Here is a 19,488-nt window from a genome sequence, read left to right as displayed (position 1 = left end):
GGACACGAGTACAGTATTTCTTGGAGAAAAAAGAGGACATTCTTCTCCTAAGGTAACGTGATTTTCACCGAAAAATGCCCCGGGTTACAACTGTAACTGTAGTAACGTCAGCCCGGTTTGGTTAGGTTAGTAACTGGAAAACGTTAGGCCTAACGTTACTTCGCTTGTTTCAAAACAAGTGCTAAGGTAAATTACCTGCAGCAGATCGCACTGTTTGTTAACGTTGGGCTTAACTCATTGATGATCAGCATTCACAGTATAACGTCTCAATATTTATGAACGTGTGAGTTCAAGTTTTCTGGTTCGCTAACATTAACTTTAAATTAAACAAAGCGAAGATGTTACCCATAGAAAATGTAGCTTCTAGCTTCTAGTATCTTCAATCAACATTTTACACCATGGCTATTTAAACAGAGGCCCTATAGGCAAATATTCACAGGGGGGGCCTCGTACCAGCGTTCATCACCATTATGTTATAATCTGACACCAACAACAAAATTGGCGAAGTGTACTTTTTTAAATCTCTTATTCAAATTTTTTTTTAAACATTATTAAACTTGTAATATCATGTCATATTCAAACATATTAATATGAAGAACAATTAAAAAAAATGGGGGGGAAAACAAACACTGGCCCGGGGCCCAAAACAGTTGCCTGCCTCTTGCTGTAAATGTTTGCTTTGGGTACCTTTAACGTTACTTATTTGCTGTACATTTATTAAAAATCAACTTACCTAACCCAAGTGATGTCACGCCTCTAAATTTGACTAACATGGGTAAAGTTCAAGTGAACTAAATTGTATTAAATTAAATCATCATATGAGTGTCAAACCTGGACTCTTTTGAGTGGTTTGTGTGGATTTTTAAGTTGTCAAAGTAAGGATTTCATGGTGTGTTTTCAGGTGTCAGAAGGAAAATACATCTCTGAAAAGATGGTGAAAAATAAAAATACAGGTGGCCGTCACACTCGCTCTTCCACATGCAAGACAAAAAAGACTGACTCCCAGATTGCAAGCAGCAAGGACCTGACGCCTCTGGACAAACCAGCCAACGATGACATCCCTGCTGTTTCTCCAGAGCTGCACACCGTTGGCCAAGGTCAGCTGGGCTTTCCAGACAGGGTCTACCTGCTGGCGTCAGTCATCTTCCAGAATAACCACATGGAGAAGCCTGCTGCCTACCGGTTGGTGAATTATGGCAAAGAAAGAGGGCTCTCATTACCTGAAGTCAAAGATGAGATGATGCAACGTACAGCTTACGAGCTGGCCTTCAATACACTGAAATGTGAGTGTGTAAGTGACGGAGTGAAGTTGGTTGGATTTATTGAACCTTTTTTAATGACTGTTTTTCCCTTTTCCCTTCTATCTTTCCTTATGCTGCCAACCTGCATGTATGAGCATATCCACACACCTAATACACTTATGTTGTGTGTGTTGGGCAACTTTGGAGAGCAGACATCAGCAAAGGGTGTTTAGCAACCCCTATAATGAATAATTTAATGTACATCAAATTGTAAATTAAACCTATTCCAGGCAAAGAAACAGCCATTTGAAATGAGAATGAATCCCCATGGGAAAGTTAATTGGCAGGTAGAATTGGATTTAGATAGATTGATGAAGGGCAAGTAGAAGATAAAAAAAAATGCTCGAATGACCAGGGGGAATTCTGTGTGATGCTACAAATCAATCTGGACCATAATCTGTTATCTGGGACTAGGGTGGGGTCTGGGTAGTCGAAGTCGAAGTCACAGGGGTGTGTAATCACCATGGTAATACGGGGGGGGTGCTGCGACTGTCAGTGCAGGCAGCTGGCGAAAATCGATTTAATGCGTTTTCAGTGGACGGAGGGGTCAGGTAGCAGGAACACCCTCGTAGCCACCGATACGTTTTTTTTTTCCCCCTACACTATCCACTATCCACTATCCGCCCACTGAACTTGGATAAACCTCAGGCCTGAAAGCCCCACAGCGGATGCAGATCACCTCAAAATATCCATCATCACAAGCCCAAGCCTTGTTGCAGTAACCTGTAAATTAGCTTTACAGCTGTAGGTCATCGTACACGCATTAACAGATGAAACTGACTGGATTGCTAAGGATCAGAGAGGAAGAGAGAATTTAAAGATTAGATTGTCAGGATATTGTTTTCTGTCATCACTACCTGTACACACTAACCATGAGGATTTGGTGTTACATATTTGTATATTTGCTCAAGAGTTTGTATGTGAGCTCTACTTATCAAAGCTTTGTTGGTACAGTTCTTCTCTACAGGTCCCATCCTCATGTCTGATATTTTTTTAGCTACTATTTCTAGCTGGGGATCGATAAAGCTGTATCTTAGTAGGGTACTACAACAGTGATAACTTCAAAAAAGGAAGAGATACAAATGTTGTCTTTGGCTAGTTTACAAGATTATAGGCAGATGCTTTTTCTGACTTTGAATCTCAAGATTTTTACATGGATCACTGTCTAAAATAAAGCAAAAAAACAGCTGGGTAGAGAGTGTAAATGAAACTCCGATTATAGGGACATGATTGTCGACATGCCTTGATCACATACGCATTTTGGTCACATGTTAGATTCACTCGGGCTGGCTGTGTCTCGAAATTGGGTGCAGATGAAATGACACAGCCTGGAAGCCAATGTTAATCTCTCCTCTTCCTTCTCCTACGAACAGCCTGACTTTTGGTGTAGAAATTGATTTGCTAGTGAAGCACACATACTGGCAGTCTCACGCAGACACACACACACACACACACACACACACACACACACACACACACACACACACACACACACACACACACGCACATCATTCGCGTACTGCCTTGGGATGACTGATCCAAAATTGAGCTGAGGTCAGTTGTTAACCTAAAGAAGAAATGCTTCAGCAGCGAAAACACACGCAGAGCAAAATGCCAATGAGCTTTGGTATTGATCTTGTGATTATAACTCTTACCTGCTTAAAACAAAAAAAATCGCTCAGTCAGCTCCGCATCAGTGGCTAAGGACACAGACATGTCTGTTGCAGTCAATACTAAAATATGGTGTGGGAGTTGGTGATGATGTTTGCCCAGCAGAGGATTTGACATTTCACAGACAATGACGAAGCTGAAGTTGGCCAAATAACAAATATTAGTAGTCAATTCGTTTTTTTCCGCCTTCCCTTCTTTGCCTTTTCCTCTATTTTTTTTATTCCGTCAGGGCTTTTCTATTTCTTTGACCTCCCCCGTCTCTTTAAAAAGCCTTTTTTCCATATGTGAGTGACTGTTTGCTTGATCAGTGACCTAAAGGCAGTTTACATTGTCAAGGTTTCTTTTCTTGTTGACTTGTCGTACCTTGTGTTCTCAGCACTCGAGGTGTTTGCAGATGTTATGTAAAGTTATTTTTGTGTGAATTTTTACTGGTGAAAAAGTAGTTGACCTTGTTACTGGCCATGAGAGCCCCCCTCCTCTTCACTCTTTCTTTCCACTAGCTATTCCTCTGAGTATTTCTGCCTCATTGTCTGCACTGTCCAGCTGGGCTGCCACTGCCAGACGCCCTTGTCAGATGACTGTGGCTGTTGTATTCTCTGTGTGCAACTAGAAAGCTTCTTTGGACCACTTTGTGTAAGGCTGGATTTAGATCACGGGAGAGAGAGAGACTTTTTTTTTTGTCCTTGACAACTATGAAAACATCTACCACCAATATGCCACAGCAAATATTAAATTGCCCAGGCTCATAATATGCAATAAAAATTTGCGAATTAGTCCAAAAGTGATTGCATAACGTTTTGGCATGTGGTACCTCTTGTTGGCTGGTTCTGTTAGATTAATGTGCAATCGGGTGCTCTGATGTGGAACGGTGTGAGACAAAGACCTGGCCGAAGAGAAGAGGTCTGGCTCTTTCACCAAGGATTTGTTTAATCAGTCACCATCAGTCACCGCTCATTGTGTAATACCTGGATGGAAGCCACAAAACACACAACCTCAAACCGGGTCCTGTGACAACAGTAGGATTTATTTCTTGTAAGACAGATTTCAAGTCATTTTTTTTACTTCCACTTTTATATTCAGGAGTTCTGATTTGATAAAAGTGCAACCCAGACACTGGTGCTGTGTAAAGATACCTACTGTAAGTGATTGATACTGTTGTAGAATTGTCTCTGTGTTTTACTCAAGCCGCTGTGTGCGATTTATAACAAGAGGAAGGCTATGACCTCTACAGACCCAACCATCATGGCTCCCACAGGGGTCTGTGAAGCTCTGTGTGCACTGAGCAGTTTTCTTTTCAGAGCTTATCTTTAAGGCCTTCTGCAGTAATGGCCACAATCGTAAACCCCATTGACCTGCACCTACTATAAATTAGACCTTCGCTGATGATATGCATTTGTTTCCTCAATTAAAGATACGCTCTATTACATGCAAACATTTATTTGTGTACCAGGCTGTTTATGTGTGTATGTGCAGATGTAACTACATGCAGATGTGTGTGTTTGCGCTGCCCTACACGCTATATCCACCCAGCATGCGTTTGGCTGAGACCCCAGAGAGGAGGCATGATTTGAGATGTTGTGATAAGTTAACAGCAGTGTCTGTGGTTTCCATGGTGTCTCAGTGGACGCGCTGGGCTTCCCTCCTATTTGCATCTCAAGGTGTGAGGTGTCTGTCAAGAATAAGAATCAACCATGGAGGCAACCACGTACACTATGTGGTTGACACATACAGCAGAAACATATTAATGTTGAAACTGTGGGTTTTGTCACTTACACAAGCACATGCACCGCATTCCCACCTTTCATTTACTCTTCTGCAATAGTATAAAGAGGCATTAGAGGAATGATCCTTTTGCCAATTTCCAGTATGTAATGAGCAAACACTGTACCTGCAGAGTGGCTTTGGAAGCAGCTGTTTTTTAATCCTGCCATGATAAACTGGATAGTGTTGCCAGCTCTCCACCTCCCTCATATTGAAAAAGGAGAGCTCACTGTGCACAGATGGGAATGAAAGGGATAAGTTGTTGTGTGTTTCATCTGTATTTCAGAGGGAAAGCATCCTGTAGGCCAGCGACAGGGATGAAAAAACTCTATAAACCACACATAGATATTCGATAGGCAGCTCTCACCACTTTAAAGGTCATAGTTTCAGTTTTCAGACTACTGTCCAGGCTGGACAAAGAAGGTCAAGCAGAGTGTATCTGTATAGTCTAGAAAGAAAAGGACAATTCCTCAAAACTTTACAGGTGATAGACCCATTTTATGATATTTATCTGTATAATATAAAATGTAAAATAAGTCCATCAAGTAACTACTTCAAGTAACAGTGTTGAATCACATGAAGAGGATAACAAGTCATACAATCACAGTCTAGCCTGGTATTAAATGTAGAATTGCTTGGTATATTTGGTTTCAATGATCACATTTAAATGTAGCCTGTTTATTACTTGAGATGTCATAAATATCATTAGTCCTTCGATTACACACACCAACTCACCACAGACACAATAAATGAAGAAATTAGGCAGATGAAGAATTAGATGAACTCAAATTAAACGCCAAATAAGTGTTTAATCATGGGAAATTAAACCCTCTATCTAAATGAATTATCTTTTCAAATTTAATCAGGATAATTTGGGGTCCCTCTAGGAGCCTGTCTTGCTCTCTTTACGTAATCTCTTTTCTCTCTCTTTTTTTTTAGAAATGTTCTCATCATTAGATGTGGATTCATCCTTCGTAGCATATATCTTACCAGTTAATGGACTGGAGTAATTCCTCGTGCCTCTATCTCATGCTCCAAATGAAAGAGTCGGGACTCTGGGGATAATTAGACATTGATATAAAAGATGGCACTAATATGCTTCGTTATTACTCAAACACATAATTAGTAATGGAAATCCCCATCACTACATTTCCATCCTTCTTACTAATCTCGTTTTACTTCTCTACTACTTTACGTTTCCGCACAGATCAAGAGCTGCTGGAAGACATCATGATTGACAGCTGCTTTTACCTCAGTCAGCCAATGGTAAGTGAGCTCCATATACACAATATTTGTATGCAGTGAACATGTTTAATCATTTGGTGTGTGTTGGCATTATGTGACAGAGAGGCACATTTGTTACGTTCAATTTGCTGCTGAAAACCAAAATCCTTCTGATTCTATGAATAGATAGACTTGAGTTTACCATGCTACTGCTTTGTTTATGGCTTTGTTTACCTCACACTGTTTTCCTAAACTCTTTTGCTCACAATCCTTTGATGGTGCTTTACTAAGTGCTCTCCAATATTCATGACCTGCTGTTCATACTCCACATACTCTTTGTTCAGTTCTCTAGACCTCTAATCGGTAACAGTAATATTGATGAATTACGCTGATGCACTCCTTTCATCAACTCACAAAGCACCTTGTGTCTTTCATATTCCCTGCCCTAATCAATGACAATTGCTCCCATTGGAGTAACACATCTAAAAGGTACTATGAGGCAGAATATGTCTGGCTGTGTCTTTTCCTTTATTACTTTTCTCAAGCAAAACTCCCCATTAATCAGTAAAGAAATCAAAAGGCTGTAGCAACCTAGGGGCAGTGTATACCACGCAGAGTCTATCCTACATACAGTATGTCCTAGAACCAGTGTGCCGAATGTTATCAGTGATACTGAGGTTGTGCTGCATAGTTGTAAAAGAAAGATTCCCAGCACAGCCGTGTACCTGCGGCTGTTAGACAGGAGATGAACGTTCTGCTATGAAGAGGCATCCTCTGGAGGAGATTGGCATTTGCCCTACTTTTAACAATCCACATAAAAAGGAGCTGTGGAAAGAGAAGGCCTGCTCTAGCTGCTTCTCTAACAGTCTTGATGGTAATAAAACATGCACAGAGCTAGTCAGGTGCACAGAGCTGATAGAGAAGAAGAGTCATGAAGGCAAGAGGTGGCAAATGTGTTAATAGAAAACTGAGCTGTCAGGGAGAGTACGGTTTGTAGACAGCCAAGAGTGGGTGCAAACACATACAGACACATTAATACACATGAATCTGTGTTAGCAAATCAACCCCCCACACATATACACACACATTACAAATACAGTCACACGGTAGCCTTGTGAAATATCGTCCTGGGTGAAATTAATGGGTCTCCCTATGTGTTGGTGGCAGGTCGTTACTCTGCATCCCTCTAGTGAGACAATAAAGCGCTGACACAATGAGACAGTCTTTAGAGCTCAGTCTTACCTCCTTTTACACTGCTGGCATCTATAAAGTTCAACCTTGATAGAGAGAGGAAAAAGAGGTGGGTAAGGGGGAATAGGTAGGCTGGAAAAAGGGGTTACATGAGGGTATTGGGATAAAAATGAGAATGAAAAAATGAATTTATAGATAGACTTGCATGCTGATAGAGCCTGAAGCGCATTTGGTCAGAATGGAGAGAGAAAATGAAGCTTTAATCCTGCTGAGGATGGAAAAGAGTGACATTGTAGTTGTGAGGCAAGCATATTAGGTACACTGGCACATTTAACAAGCCCCATGTAAAATGAGGAATATGAAACCTTTACTTTTCTAGAATCTGAAAATAGTAACATAGTAGTTTGATCTGTCTAATGTTGAAAATCAACATGGTATCAATTGAGAATTCATCAATACATATTATTGTAGAGCCGGCAACAGTAATTCATTTAGAATATAATCATGTGCTAAAATTGAAAATGAGTCCAAATAAATTGAGACCAAGTTCATTTCTTATGTCATAGACCTGCATCTGAAGTGGGTAAACACAGCTGGCATGTTTACTGTAGGCCGGTTTCCCACCATGGGACCCAGTTGCCAGGCAACTTAATGACTGGGAATTTTCCCACACCCAAGGGTCTAACCTTGGTAGAGGGCAAGTGGAACTTGAGATAGAGAGGATGAGGTCGAGAGAGAGAAAAGTGGAGTGCATCCGACCTTTCCGAAAAATGAAATGAAAAGCTTCTGGAATGAATACTAAGCGCCGGGTAATTCCTTAGCTGCGGCATAAACCCTTGTAGCGATCTAGTTTCTCGGGCCATTAGCCCAGTAGAACACCATCTGGCACTAATGTGACTGGTGTCCTTCCACCCTTAGGGACAGAGAGGTGGAAAGAGAGAAAGAGAGACAGACAGGCATGGGAAGAAAAACAAAGGGAGAGGGTAGAGAGATGAATGGATAGATTAGAGATAATTGTAGAGGAGGAGAGGTAGATACATAACTCAGGCTTCCTCCTGTGTTTAATGAAGTGGCAGCAGTGGGGTCATGGCAGGACATCCTTTAGGTGTGTGTGTGTGTGTGTGTGTGTGTGTGTGTGTGTGTGTGTGTGTGTGTATGTTCAAACTGGATAATTTAGTCTCTAAATCAATACAAATAAATAGTATCACTGTACTGCACCCCTCATTAGGTAACCAAAACAACCACCGGTACTTTATTACCAAAGGTCAGGTTGTGTTGGTTTTATGTACATTCTAAATATGTAAACATATGCAGCCGACCTTTGAGGCGTAACCATTCACTAATTAAAAACTTGTGTCTCAGTCGTGTTTTTAAAGATGTTAGATATTTGTCTATAAGGCATGCGGCCCTTTCTCCTTGTTCTCCATTTTTGTTGTTGTCTTGTTAAAACAGAAGCCACCAATTAACTGTACTTTTTGTTCTCATACTCTAGCCAGACGATCAGATGAGCCTTGTCGCCGTCATGCTCTATGACTTCCAGGACAGGAAGTTCCTCCCTAGGGAACGCCAGGGGGAGGACGAGATCGTAAAGGACGTTAGAGATGTAGAGAGCTACCTCCTCAGGTAAAGAATGAAAATAAGAGAAAAAAGAAGAAAGTGCCCAAAACTGGAGTGGAATTATAAAAGGGGGCAGAAATATAGAAGAAGTAAAACAAAAAACACACTTAAGATTTTTCTTTTGCATGTGTATGTGTGTAGGTTTAAAACCAAGCTGGCAGCCTCTCTGGCCCGCTGCAGGATCAAACACGATCTCTCGTCCATTGAGTGTATCCTGCCAGAGAGTGTGAAGACAAAACAGGAGAGATCGAGCAGCCTTCCACTTTACACATGGGTCAACTCGATGAGGAGCAGGTCAGCTGAGCGCACGCAAACATACACTACTCACCCACCCTGAAGCAGATAATGTATGTGCACACCTACACATAAACCGAAGAATGCACTGTAAGCATTTTGTGTGGCCAACATTTACACACACACACACACACACACACACACACACACACACACACACACACACACACACACACACACACACACACACACACACACACACACACACACACACACACACACACACACACACACACACACACACACACCTACATCTACACCGAGTTAGGGTGCTGCCCAATGTTTTATGGGCTGGGTGCCCAGCTGACATCCAATTAAACCACTGGACTACATGTGTGTATGTGTTAGTGTGCGTGTATGTGTGTGTGTGTGTGTGTGTGTGTGTGTGTGCGCTAATGTGTGTTCTTACAGGTGCCCCGACAGGCTGATTCAGTTTGGTGTAAATCCTGCTGCTGTGGACAGATTCAATCAGCAACAACCCCCAGCAAGCGCTAGGACTGTAAAGGTCACCTGTTGGGACTAGTGGTTTGCGTGTGTGTGTGTGTGTGTGTGTGTGTGTGTGTGCGTGTGTGTGTGTGTGTGTGTGTGTGTGTGTGTGTGTGTGTGTGTGTGTGTATCTTAATGGCTTATACAGAACATTTAACCACTAAGGCCTTTTAAAAGGCCATATAGCAATTTTACACATTATTATCTACGATGACAGTCTTCCTTTTTCTTCCACCTCTCACCTTCTTCCTTCCTTCATCGTCCTTTCTCTTGGACTTCCACTAATCTGCTCTCCTCTCCCCTCGCCTCTAGCCTCGATGAGGTCAAAAGTGTGCTGGAGAGTGCGGGATTCTCGCAGGTGAAATCGATTGGGCAGCTGGAGGGCCAGAGCTTCTGCCAGGACCCCCACTGTGGGGATATACTGGTGTTCCCTGCTCAGCTGAAAGCTCAGCTGTACACCACCAAGCTGCTTAGCGACCACAAACTCATCATCCAGGTACTAGTTTTACAGAGAGGGGAGGTTTCTGAGAAGAGCAGCCTCACCCATGAAGACTTTAATACAGGAAATCTGTTAAGCCGCATCAATCTTCTCTGATATTTATGATTTCATGTTAGTAATGGACTTGCTCAAATTGATTAGAATACTGAGATCCCTTATGCCAACTAAGATTAGTTTTCCCAGACACAAATATTTCACATCAGTCCCTCTCATCTGGCCGTACTTCACTTTGAGCCATAAAGAATCCTCTAGTCTGGGAGGGGGGAGAGCTGTTTAATCATTTCATTTCTACTCCATTAAAGTCAAGCTGCCGTACAAACTGTAAGCAGCACACAGCACCACAACACAATTAAATCATATTTTGCAGCCAAATTCAATCAAATATATAATACAACACCACTGCCTAATGAATCACCCCTCCGTCTCTCGAATTTTGTGAGTCTACATCACAATTTTTCTCCTTTATTTTTCTCTCTTTTTAAATGTCCTTGTTCTTCTCCACACCGGATTGTCTTTTCCTGAAAAACCCTGATATAAGCTTTAGAAACTTAAGCCAGCCCAGTGGTTCCACAGGGACATGTTCAGCGCTATTTCCAGAGGGGACCCCATTGATTGAAAGATATCTTTGTTTTTATCTGACTGCACTGTTACTCTCATTCTTTCTCTCTATTCCTCCTTTGCTTCTGCTCATCCTCTTTCCTCCACTCAGTACCTACTTTGCAACTGCTGCTCCAAACTCCCTCTCCTCTCTTATCTATACAATACTGTTTACCACTATCATACAGCGCAACGTTTCCTCCTACTTTCTCATATCTTAGTTTGTGTCTCATCAGTGTTGCTGCTGTGCAGTAACCACCTGAATCTAGAAGTCATATGCTTAAGTCTGTTGGTCTCTTTATCAAACTAATGCTTTTACTCGATGTGTCTGTAGGATAAATCTTGCAGTCTGGGCCCAAATGCAGTGTGCTCCCTGCTACCAGAGGAAGGAGATGTTCTTATGGTGGGCTGCATCTCTGGCTTCACTGTCTCCCACACTGCCTCCCTAATTGCTGAGAAATATAAAGCCAACAGCAACGATCAGCCTACGGTCTACATTTGTGTCAGTGGTCGTACAAACGCTGAGAGGGAGGAGCTGCAGCAGGCCGTCACTGCCATGGGCTGCAAGAGTAGGCATAAAATGGATCTGTCCATCTGTTGGTATATTTTTACAAGAGACAAAAGAGGAAAAGATTTAAAGGTGCTGTACTGGAAATATTGAAAAAACTTTTTCCTCCACACGGTTCACAGTGACCTTTCCCAAGCTCGACAAATACCAACGCTTCAGAGTCTGACGCGGACACACAAGGCAATCACGTGCCTTGAGAACTCGAGCTACAACAGTGACTTTATTCTCTGCCTCGGGTGCCAGTACTACACTATATCTTTACATAGCACATATTTGTTTGCTACTATATTAATGTTCTGAATATCGAATACAGCCCCTTTCAAATCTTTGTTTCCATGACTCCATTTTACTTCACTGAAAGAGAGCATGAAGAACTGAATAATGTTGGCCCTGTCACATTGATCCACCATTTCTTCAAACTGACTGCTCTGTCTTTTTAGCACTATCGAAAATAACTATTAAAGTATGGTAAAGTGAAGTGATTTAGTTTGAACAGGTTTTAACAGGCTTTTTCATGACCAATTCCAACAAAGATCTGGGGTATTTAGACAGAGTATTGGTAGAATAAATGGCAGCTGGTATTAGCAGACTCTTGTATCTTGGTAGTGTACTTATAACCAGACAATGTGTGCTGAGATCCTGAGCTGTATGTGAATCGTATATATACTGATAGTGGTGATTAGGGAAACAATTAAGCACATGTACTGTATCAAAGCTGACAAGGCAAAAGACCCTTTTAGGGAGGGTATTTTTCTTCCAATAAATGTAACGGGACACTTTGAATAGATGTAAAGCATTGAGCAAATGTGTGTTATGAATATGCAGGTTATCATTAAACTCAATGTGCATTCTGCTCAGATATGAAGCTGATACCAGAGGTCTTCCAGTCTCTGGACAGCAGTGACAAGCGGCTTCAGAAGGTGCGCGTTATCTTGTTGACCCCCAAGTGTTCTGTGTCTGCAGTCAGCAACCCGGTTGAATTCATACTGCAAGAAAATGGAGGTACATAGTGATCCGTACATATTTCTGAAATTCATGTTGTAATGTAGTGTACATTACACCTTAAAAGGGAGAGAAGGCTTAAGCACACTGATACATTTTCAGCCTTTAATTGTTCAAACAAACAGACCAACGTTTCCACACTACTGTGTTTTCATCAGAGTCAAACAGGACAAAGATAAGGCGAACAGATATATAGTCAACCTACAACAAGTGAGCAATGCTCATTGGATAATTGGTTGAACATTACACCCTGTTGTGTCCATGCTGAATTAAAACAGAGGAATATTCTGCTGGTTTGTCTACAAAATTCAGGGTGCTGTGTATACAGTGCACTCACAACATCTTGAGTTTATACTGCATAACAAACTCATATTCTGTGAATGCATATTATGCAAATTACTAACCTGGCATAGCTCTTATTATTAACTCCTACACGTTCAATAAAAAGCCTGTTTGAAAAATATGAAGGTAAATGTTTTGGAGCAGCAATGTTATTTAAAGTTTAAAGGGAAAAAAAGTCCCAAGATTTAAAAAGTAAAGTTTTAGTCAACTAGTTTTAAGGTTTGCTGCAGCAGAATTTATTGACTTAGCGTTACCATTACTGTATTACTTCTTTTTCTTTGTTTGAAAAGAAGATCAAGGGTGTTGCTAGGAATTACAAATTTCCTTACTTATTGATGATCCTCATTGGCTGCCTGTATGAATCTTTCAGAAACCCTTCCATCTACAGATATGGATGTCATGTATATTAGAGTTGTTTTTTATATACAGTATAATCCATACTTTCGCACAGCACACTCGTCAACAGATCAGCTAATAAAACAGATTCTGCTCTCTTTCAGACACAGAACTGCTGCAGGACTTATCCCAGGGCTCCATAGCCCAGAGCAAACTGGAAGTTCTGGTAGCTCAGCAGAGGAAGGATATTGATCACGCCCTGAAGTGTGAGTGTGGAAACCACGGGCTCTCATGTTGACATGCACATACACTCAGATGCGCTTAGCGTATGAGCTCAGGCTCAATTGCGTAGCCTCTCTCACCTCTCTGGCACAATGAAGCTTATACTTCCTAATTATCTAATCTCGTATGCCATTAGACTGAAGCCTGTGGTATCCCTGGGAGACTGTCTGAGTCTTAATTAGGAATGCTAATGTTGTTCTCCTCAGCGCCGGCCAGCAACAGTCTCCTGCAGCATTCCTCGCTTATTTTAAACAAGTGATTAGTAATTCTGCTTCGTATTGCAAATCTTCTATAGAGCTGAATATGACATAGGGACCTGCTTTGTGCTATCACATCATATTCTATTCCATACATGTGTTACAGTTGTATTCTGCAGTCAGTGCTTTCCTGCTCATTGTAATTTGTATTTTATGACCTTTACTCATTAGCATCAGTCCGTCTTGTACTGTTCAGCGTTCTTATATCAGTGTTGGTCTGCGTCACGTTCATCGTGCAGCTGGAGTCGTTCTGTTAGGGGCAATGAAAACCAGCTCCTCTAATCACACTGCCATTGATCGGCCTTCTTCTAAGTTTTCGCCTGTATAGATACTTTCTAATAGGACTGTTAATTAAGGGTGGGTGTGTATTGAACACTTTGGCTTGGATGAGTCGATGGTCTCATTTCAGTGACTCCACATGAGCACACGCATAGACAGATGCTCACACAGACATATATAAATACATTTCCCTAGCCTTTAATGTCCCCGATGTGAGGTGGCTGTGTCGTAGAAGGACATCTTAATGACAAATGTTTCTGCCGCTGTCCTCTTGTCTTTTTTGACTCACGTTCGCTTCCTCCGAAACAATATTTCACATTTGTTCGGAGCCGATTTGCCACATGTGAGCAGGTTTTATTTGTTATCAGCTTAGCGTTAATTGTTTCTGTCTGGCTATAATTAGTGAGCAAGAAAGAAATCAAAGCTCAAATGAAGGAAATGAAACGGCCGGTAGCTTCACAAATCTACAAGCCAGCAGCAGTTGAATAAAATGTATATGCACAAACAGTACGAAGGAATTAATATTCAGGAACTCATTTTCGCAAAGGGAAGATGTGGAGGATAGTTCAGTTTGAATAATCAAATTTAATTGTCATAAAATTAGGGGATTTTTTTCAACCGAATGCGTGCTTATCTCCCTGCTTTAATTTAACATGAAATGAGTTTGTTCTGTAGAATTATGGTCTTGTGTCATTAAAGCAGCTTTATTTTTTAATGTCTTGGTATTATGTGGTGCTGATTTTTCAGATTTATTGTCATTTAAAAATGCAGTATAGTTGCATCACATAGGTTAAGTATGATCTATTTGAATGAATGAATAATGTTGATACAATGCACACATTTTTTATCTAGTCCCTAAGGTTTTGGCGGTGGTGTACTCTACCTGTTCGTCATACCGAGAGGAGAATGAGGAGGTGGTAAGCAGAGCCCTGGAGCTAGCCAAGGCCCGCTCAGAACAGGAGGGGGAACCGAAACAAGCAAATTTCAGGTGAGCCTCAGGTCTTTGTACAGAGCCTCAGTCCCCTGGTGCACTCTCTGCATCTGTCCGTCATTGTCTTTCTTTGTCTGTTTGGCGCTTTATCTGTCAGCCTGTCGGGTTGTTTGTCGGTTTCCCTTCAGACGGGCTTCCGTCAAAGTCACACCATATCTCAGGCAGGAACTGAAGGAGAAAATAGAAGCAAAGGTGCCATTTTATGGCTCTAAATTCTGTGAAAAGAGCAGGGGGAAAAACATTTTCAGACAGTTTCCTTTCTCATAGACATTATTTATTTACTGTTTTTTGAATATATATATTTTTTTTCTGCGTGTGTGGTTTGAAGAACTTAAGACTTTTTGAAGTTTACCATTCCCGTAGACCAGAATGTACCAAGACTGACTGCTGTAAGCTGGCCTGGTGTGCTGGATTTGCCTCAGGCTAGTATGAATAAAAACTAAGTAATATTATAGGTATGGGTCACACTGGTTTTACTTAGATAACTATTGGACTTTTGTGTGTTTATTTAATTAACGTGGCTCGTATTAAGTTTTATTTTTAACAGCGGTCTCTAACAGTATTTATGCGCACTGTATTTTTCTGTTTGTGTGGTGTGTTTCATCTAGGCTTCATCCATCCCCGTTCAGCATTACTGACCATGCCGAGGGTCAAGAGGAAACAGAAACGTTCTTCACGCTGGAGCCCTCAGAACAGAGCAATGGCTGCTTCCTGGCTGTTCTCAGCAGAGAGGTAAGCATCACTTAAACAGAAACATCAGCAGCGGTTAACTGCATCAACTGATGATGATTTACTGCATCACTACACTATATTATTTATTTTGACGCTAGACTTATCAACCACAGGAAGTCGAGGGTCAGTATAGCATTTTAAGAATTTATAGAAGTGTAGAAGTGACCGCAAGAAACGAAGAGTGATGCAGGAATGCAGTCTGGATCAATGTCGAAGCGGCCTCATGGTGCTGCCTTCAACAGCCTCCAAAAAAACTGTAATAAAGAAGGATTGCTGCATAAAATCTACAACTGTTCTCTTAAAATGCAAAGTCAATACCTTATCTCTACATGATAATTTTACTGAACTGAATCTGCTACACCACTAGTTCCCTCCTGCTGCTTTCAGGCAGTGAGGCCAATGAGACAAGCAGGGGCAAATTAAGCTCATTCAGCATCCAGCTTGGCAAGCTGTCTGGTCTTAAATGACAGAAAGATTTCAACATTAGCCCTCGACCTGACCTTAACCCTTTCCCGTTGTCAGTATTTGCCTGATTGTTATGTATTTCGGTCATAGTTTTTTGTCCTGAAAAGCCTTCCCGCATCAACTCTCGCTTGATACTCAGACACAACAGGGACAAGGGCATAGAGGTTTGATGGTTGGTTGAAGCGTGAGAATCATTATGAAGCAGGTACACTGTGCTTGCCAGCTATCTATCAAAAACTATTTATCCACTTGGAAACTGGAGCATGTTTGTCATTGAAGGTAAGTTGGGAAATAGGCTACTGTAGTTCAGATCAGGTGAAAATGAGCATCTACAGGCTGTTAAAGGTACTTGGTCAAATCATTGAGACAGAAAAAGTAGAAGAGAAAAGAAGTCAGGCTGCTAGAAGAAATGAGAATGGAGGGTATCCAAGTCTAATCTGCAATGAGAAAGAAAGTACGAGAGGAAGGAAGAGAAAGTGGCGGGATGAGATTGATTGAATGCTGAAATGGGGGAGAAAAAACAAATCAGCTTTAGAAATAGAAATGAGGTAAGTCAGGATGATATGAAAGGGTGAGAGGAGTGAGAGGGTAAGCTTTAGAGCTGAGAGAAAGACAGAGAGAGAGAGAGAGAGAGAGAAAGAGAGAAATTAGGAATCAGTTGTCCACTGTTTTTCTATGGTATTTATGAATAAAACTTGGAAATTACACATTATAAAAGTCTTTGAAGGGATTTGGGTTCATTGTCTGTTTCTAAAAGGAGCTTTCTGATACATTTTCTGAGGCTTTTATTAGCATTAATAATTGGGAAACGCTCTGTTCCTGACTCTATTGTGTTGCCTAATCACAGGCTTTCATCACTTCATAAAGTCTCTCCCCCAGTTTTCCTGTTTTAGCCAAACTCATCATCTCTCTACTCTCATTAGACTTCCTCTGTCTGACCCTTTCTCATCAAGTACATGACCAGTTCTCCCCCACATCCCCATGATCCACAACATACTCCCTCACATTATGAAATCTGCTCTTATGCTTATGATTCCAGTGCAGGGTTATTAAGCCATTTTACCCTCAGTGTACTCGCAGTGTGGTTTCTGTTCCTTTCTGGCCATCCATCATGTTTTATACCTCCGCAGATAGGAATGAAAAGATAATCAAACTGCTGTAATGGTGCCTCAAACCGGATTTTTTTCTCCCTACCTCCAATAAACGGAGCTAATCAAAAGTTATTGTGGCACTCTGAAAAGCACCGTAAAAATAGCAATTATATAAGTGTTTGAATGCTGTCTGGCTTACATCGACTGTCATAGAGGCACCAACAAAGTTCTTTATGAGCGCTCCATAAAGAAACAGCTGGGAGATATAAAGACAGTCCAGTAAAGTGTTTCTGGCCTAATTTCCAGTGGAAGCAGAGCACATCACACATGTGGACATTCCTCTATAAGTAAAGAACCTCTGAAAAACGAATTTAAACAATATTATTAGGGGGTTCAAAACCCTGCACTTTTCATTTTGACTTTGTTTTCTTCATCATTTAAAGTGAGTTCCATTTATTTGGATGTGGTTGTCAAGATATATTATACGTAAGGATTTTGATCCCAGTATTGATACAGAATAGGTTCAGTTCCAGGGTACGCAGCGGTTTGGCAGAGTCTAGAAGGAAATGAGAGATTTACAGAGCATGGCATAGTTTGTTAGTGGAGATGGAGAGGAAGTTAGATTTACAGGGGTGATGGGGAGGAAAGGGAGGCAAGGGAGAGTGTCTGTTGAATAATTCAGCGCCCCCTGTCTGTATGAGTTAGCATCAATGAAGTTCAGAGCGTCCACCAAAGACTGCATTACAGCAGTGTTTCTGAAGCATGTTAACCTGTGAGCACAGAGTGCATCAACACAAATAAGGACATCCACGTGTGCAAAATGCACAGTATGTATGCCCACATCCCTGGGTACAGAGAAATTAAAAACAGCTCATACAAACACATATACACATTTGTATTAAAGTACAAGCAAGCACTTAAAAACAAAGTACACACATATACCCACACAGGCTGCATGTCCCCGTAGTGTACACTGTGCTTGTGAATAATTCAGGTGTTGGGGAGAGCAGTTGGATGCTGGTGCTGAGACAGCAGGTGACCCTGCAGCCAGCAGCAAGGACATGGTGGCTTTCTGCTCCTCCTTTCCTTTACCAATATTACATACGGTGTATAGCACCTGTACCATTAATTAAAAAGAAATTGGTGTGTTAAACAAACTTATTTTGAGCATATTCATGAAATGTAGATTTAGCTCAGTGCTTAAGCATTGTGATTACAGTACTTCTAAAGGCAGATAAAGCACTGCGTCAGCAACATTTCTTTGTGTGACGCCACCAGAATTCTCATGTATAAGAATAATGTACAACATTTATTACATTTGATGTTGTCTGTCAGCCAGTGAGGTCATATGTAACATGGCTGTATTCTTCCGTATAAAATATGTTTAATTTACCCCAAAAGTTTTGGTCATGTCTTTGAAAATAAAAGCTGTTGCTTTGTCACTTCTCAACAGCCTGAGCCAGTGGTCAAAGAGGCCCCACATGAAGTGCTTGACAGGGCAAATGCTAAAGGCATACTGGACAAGATCGGCGCTAACCATCTAACAAGAAAAGAGCAGCATGGACACACCAATAGGATGACAAAAACAACCCATGCTCGCACCTCTCAGCCCCACCTCTCTGCCAGTATTCAGTTCAAAAACCAAGAGACCAAGGGTAGCAACAGCCCTTCTTTGTGTGGACAACACAGGCAGTCATCACAAGGTGCGCATGAGTACTTCTGTCCTCTGTCTTATATACGTTGTATGTAGTAACTGGAACATACAGCTGATTAAAGAAGACACTTTGCTAAATATGCTTATTTGCTTTCTTGCCAAGAGTTAGATGAGAAGACTGATACCACGGCCATTTAATTTATGACAAGAAACGAATGAGCATATCTTTTTCAAAGGAGGAGTATAGTTTGAAAAGAATTAGTGCAGCATGTAATGTCTTTAATTCCTTATTCCCTTTTCTCAATGTTTTCTTTACATCGGTCAAAAAATCGGGTCCTGTTTGTCCGTCAGGAAAAGCAAAAGCACCGCGTCCGCAGGCCTCAAAGAACTCTCCATCCAGCTCCTTCTCTTCCTCCAAACCAGAGAGCAGTGCGCCAAGGAAAAGCATCGCCCCCGTATTAAAAACAACAACAACATCCACAACCTCTCTGCATCCCGCCCCTCCTCCTACTACCCCAGTGGCCCCGGTCGTCCGTCCCCGCAGAGCTCATCAGGAGGTGAAGCCCGTGGTGCTCGTCCTGCCTTCCGTTCACTTCCCCAACTTCTTCTCACCTCAGCCCAGCCGAACAGGATTCAGCCCCACCTTCAGCTACAACAAGTGGAGGCCCCCGGCTCAAGTCACACCCCTCTCCCGCTCCAAGGATGCTATGGTGAAATCTCGGCCTCTGTTTTGAGCTCAGAAACACCAACACAAATATAAAAGAAGTATTAACTGCTGTGCCAATTGCTAACTTAAATAAAGATCGTAGTATCTAAATCTAACACCAAATGCAGTGTTATTGATCTGC

General features: G+C 41.5%; 1 protein-coding gene across 1 annotated transcript; it reads left to right on the top strand.

Annotated features, from left to right (window-relative positions):
* Positions 1–931: 931 nt before the first annotated feature.
* On the top strand, positions 932–19,374 carry LOC310948007 (putative methyltransferase NSUN7; the record flags this gene model as incomplete). The annotated part of the gene is made up of 12 exons (XM_083915002.1): positions 932–1,283; positions 5,941–5,999; positions 8,641–8,771; positions 8,907–9,059; positions 9,858–10,041; positions 10,976–11,210; positions 12,068–12,211; positions 13,054–13,155; positions 14,560–14,695; positions 15,307–15,430; positions 18,440–18,689; positions 18,992–19,374. The coding sequence occupies 12 exons, from the start codon at positions 932–934 to the stop codon at positions 19,372–19,374; spliced, it is 2,253 nt and encodes a 750-aa protein (XP_083771128.1).
* Between the last annotated feature and the right edge of the window lie 114 nt (positions 19,375–19,488).

Source organism: Echiichthys vipera (genome assembly GCF_963691815.1).
Source record: "Echiichthys vipera genome assembly, chromosome: 6".
NCBI classification, from domain to species: domain Eukaryota; kingdom Metazoa; phylum Chordata; class Actinopteri; order Perciformes; family Trachinidae; genus Echiichthys; species Echiichthys vipera.
The sequence above is the reverse complement of the archived record's forward strand: the minus strand, read 5'-3'. Positions and strand labels throughout refer to the sequence as shown.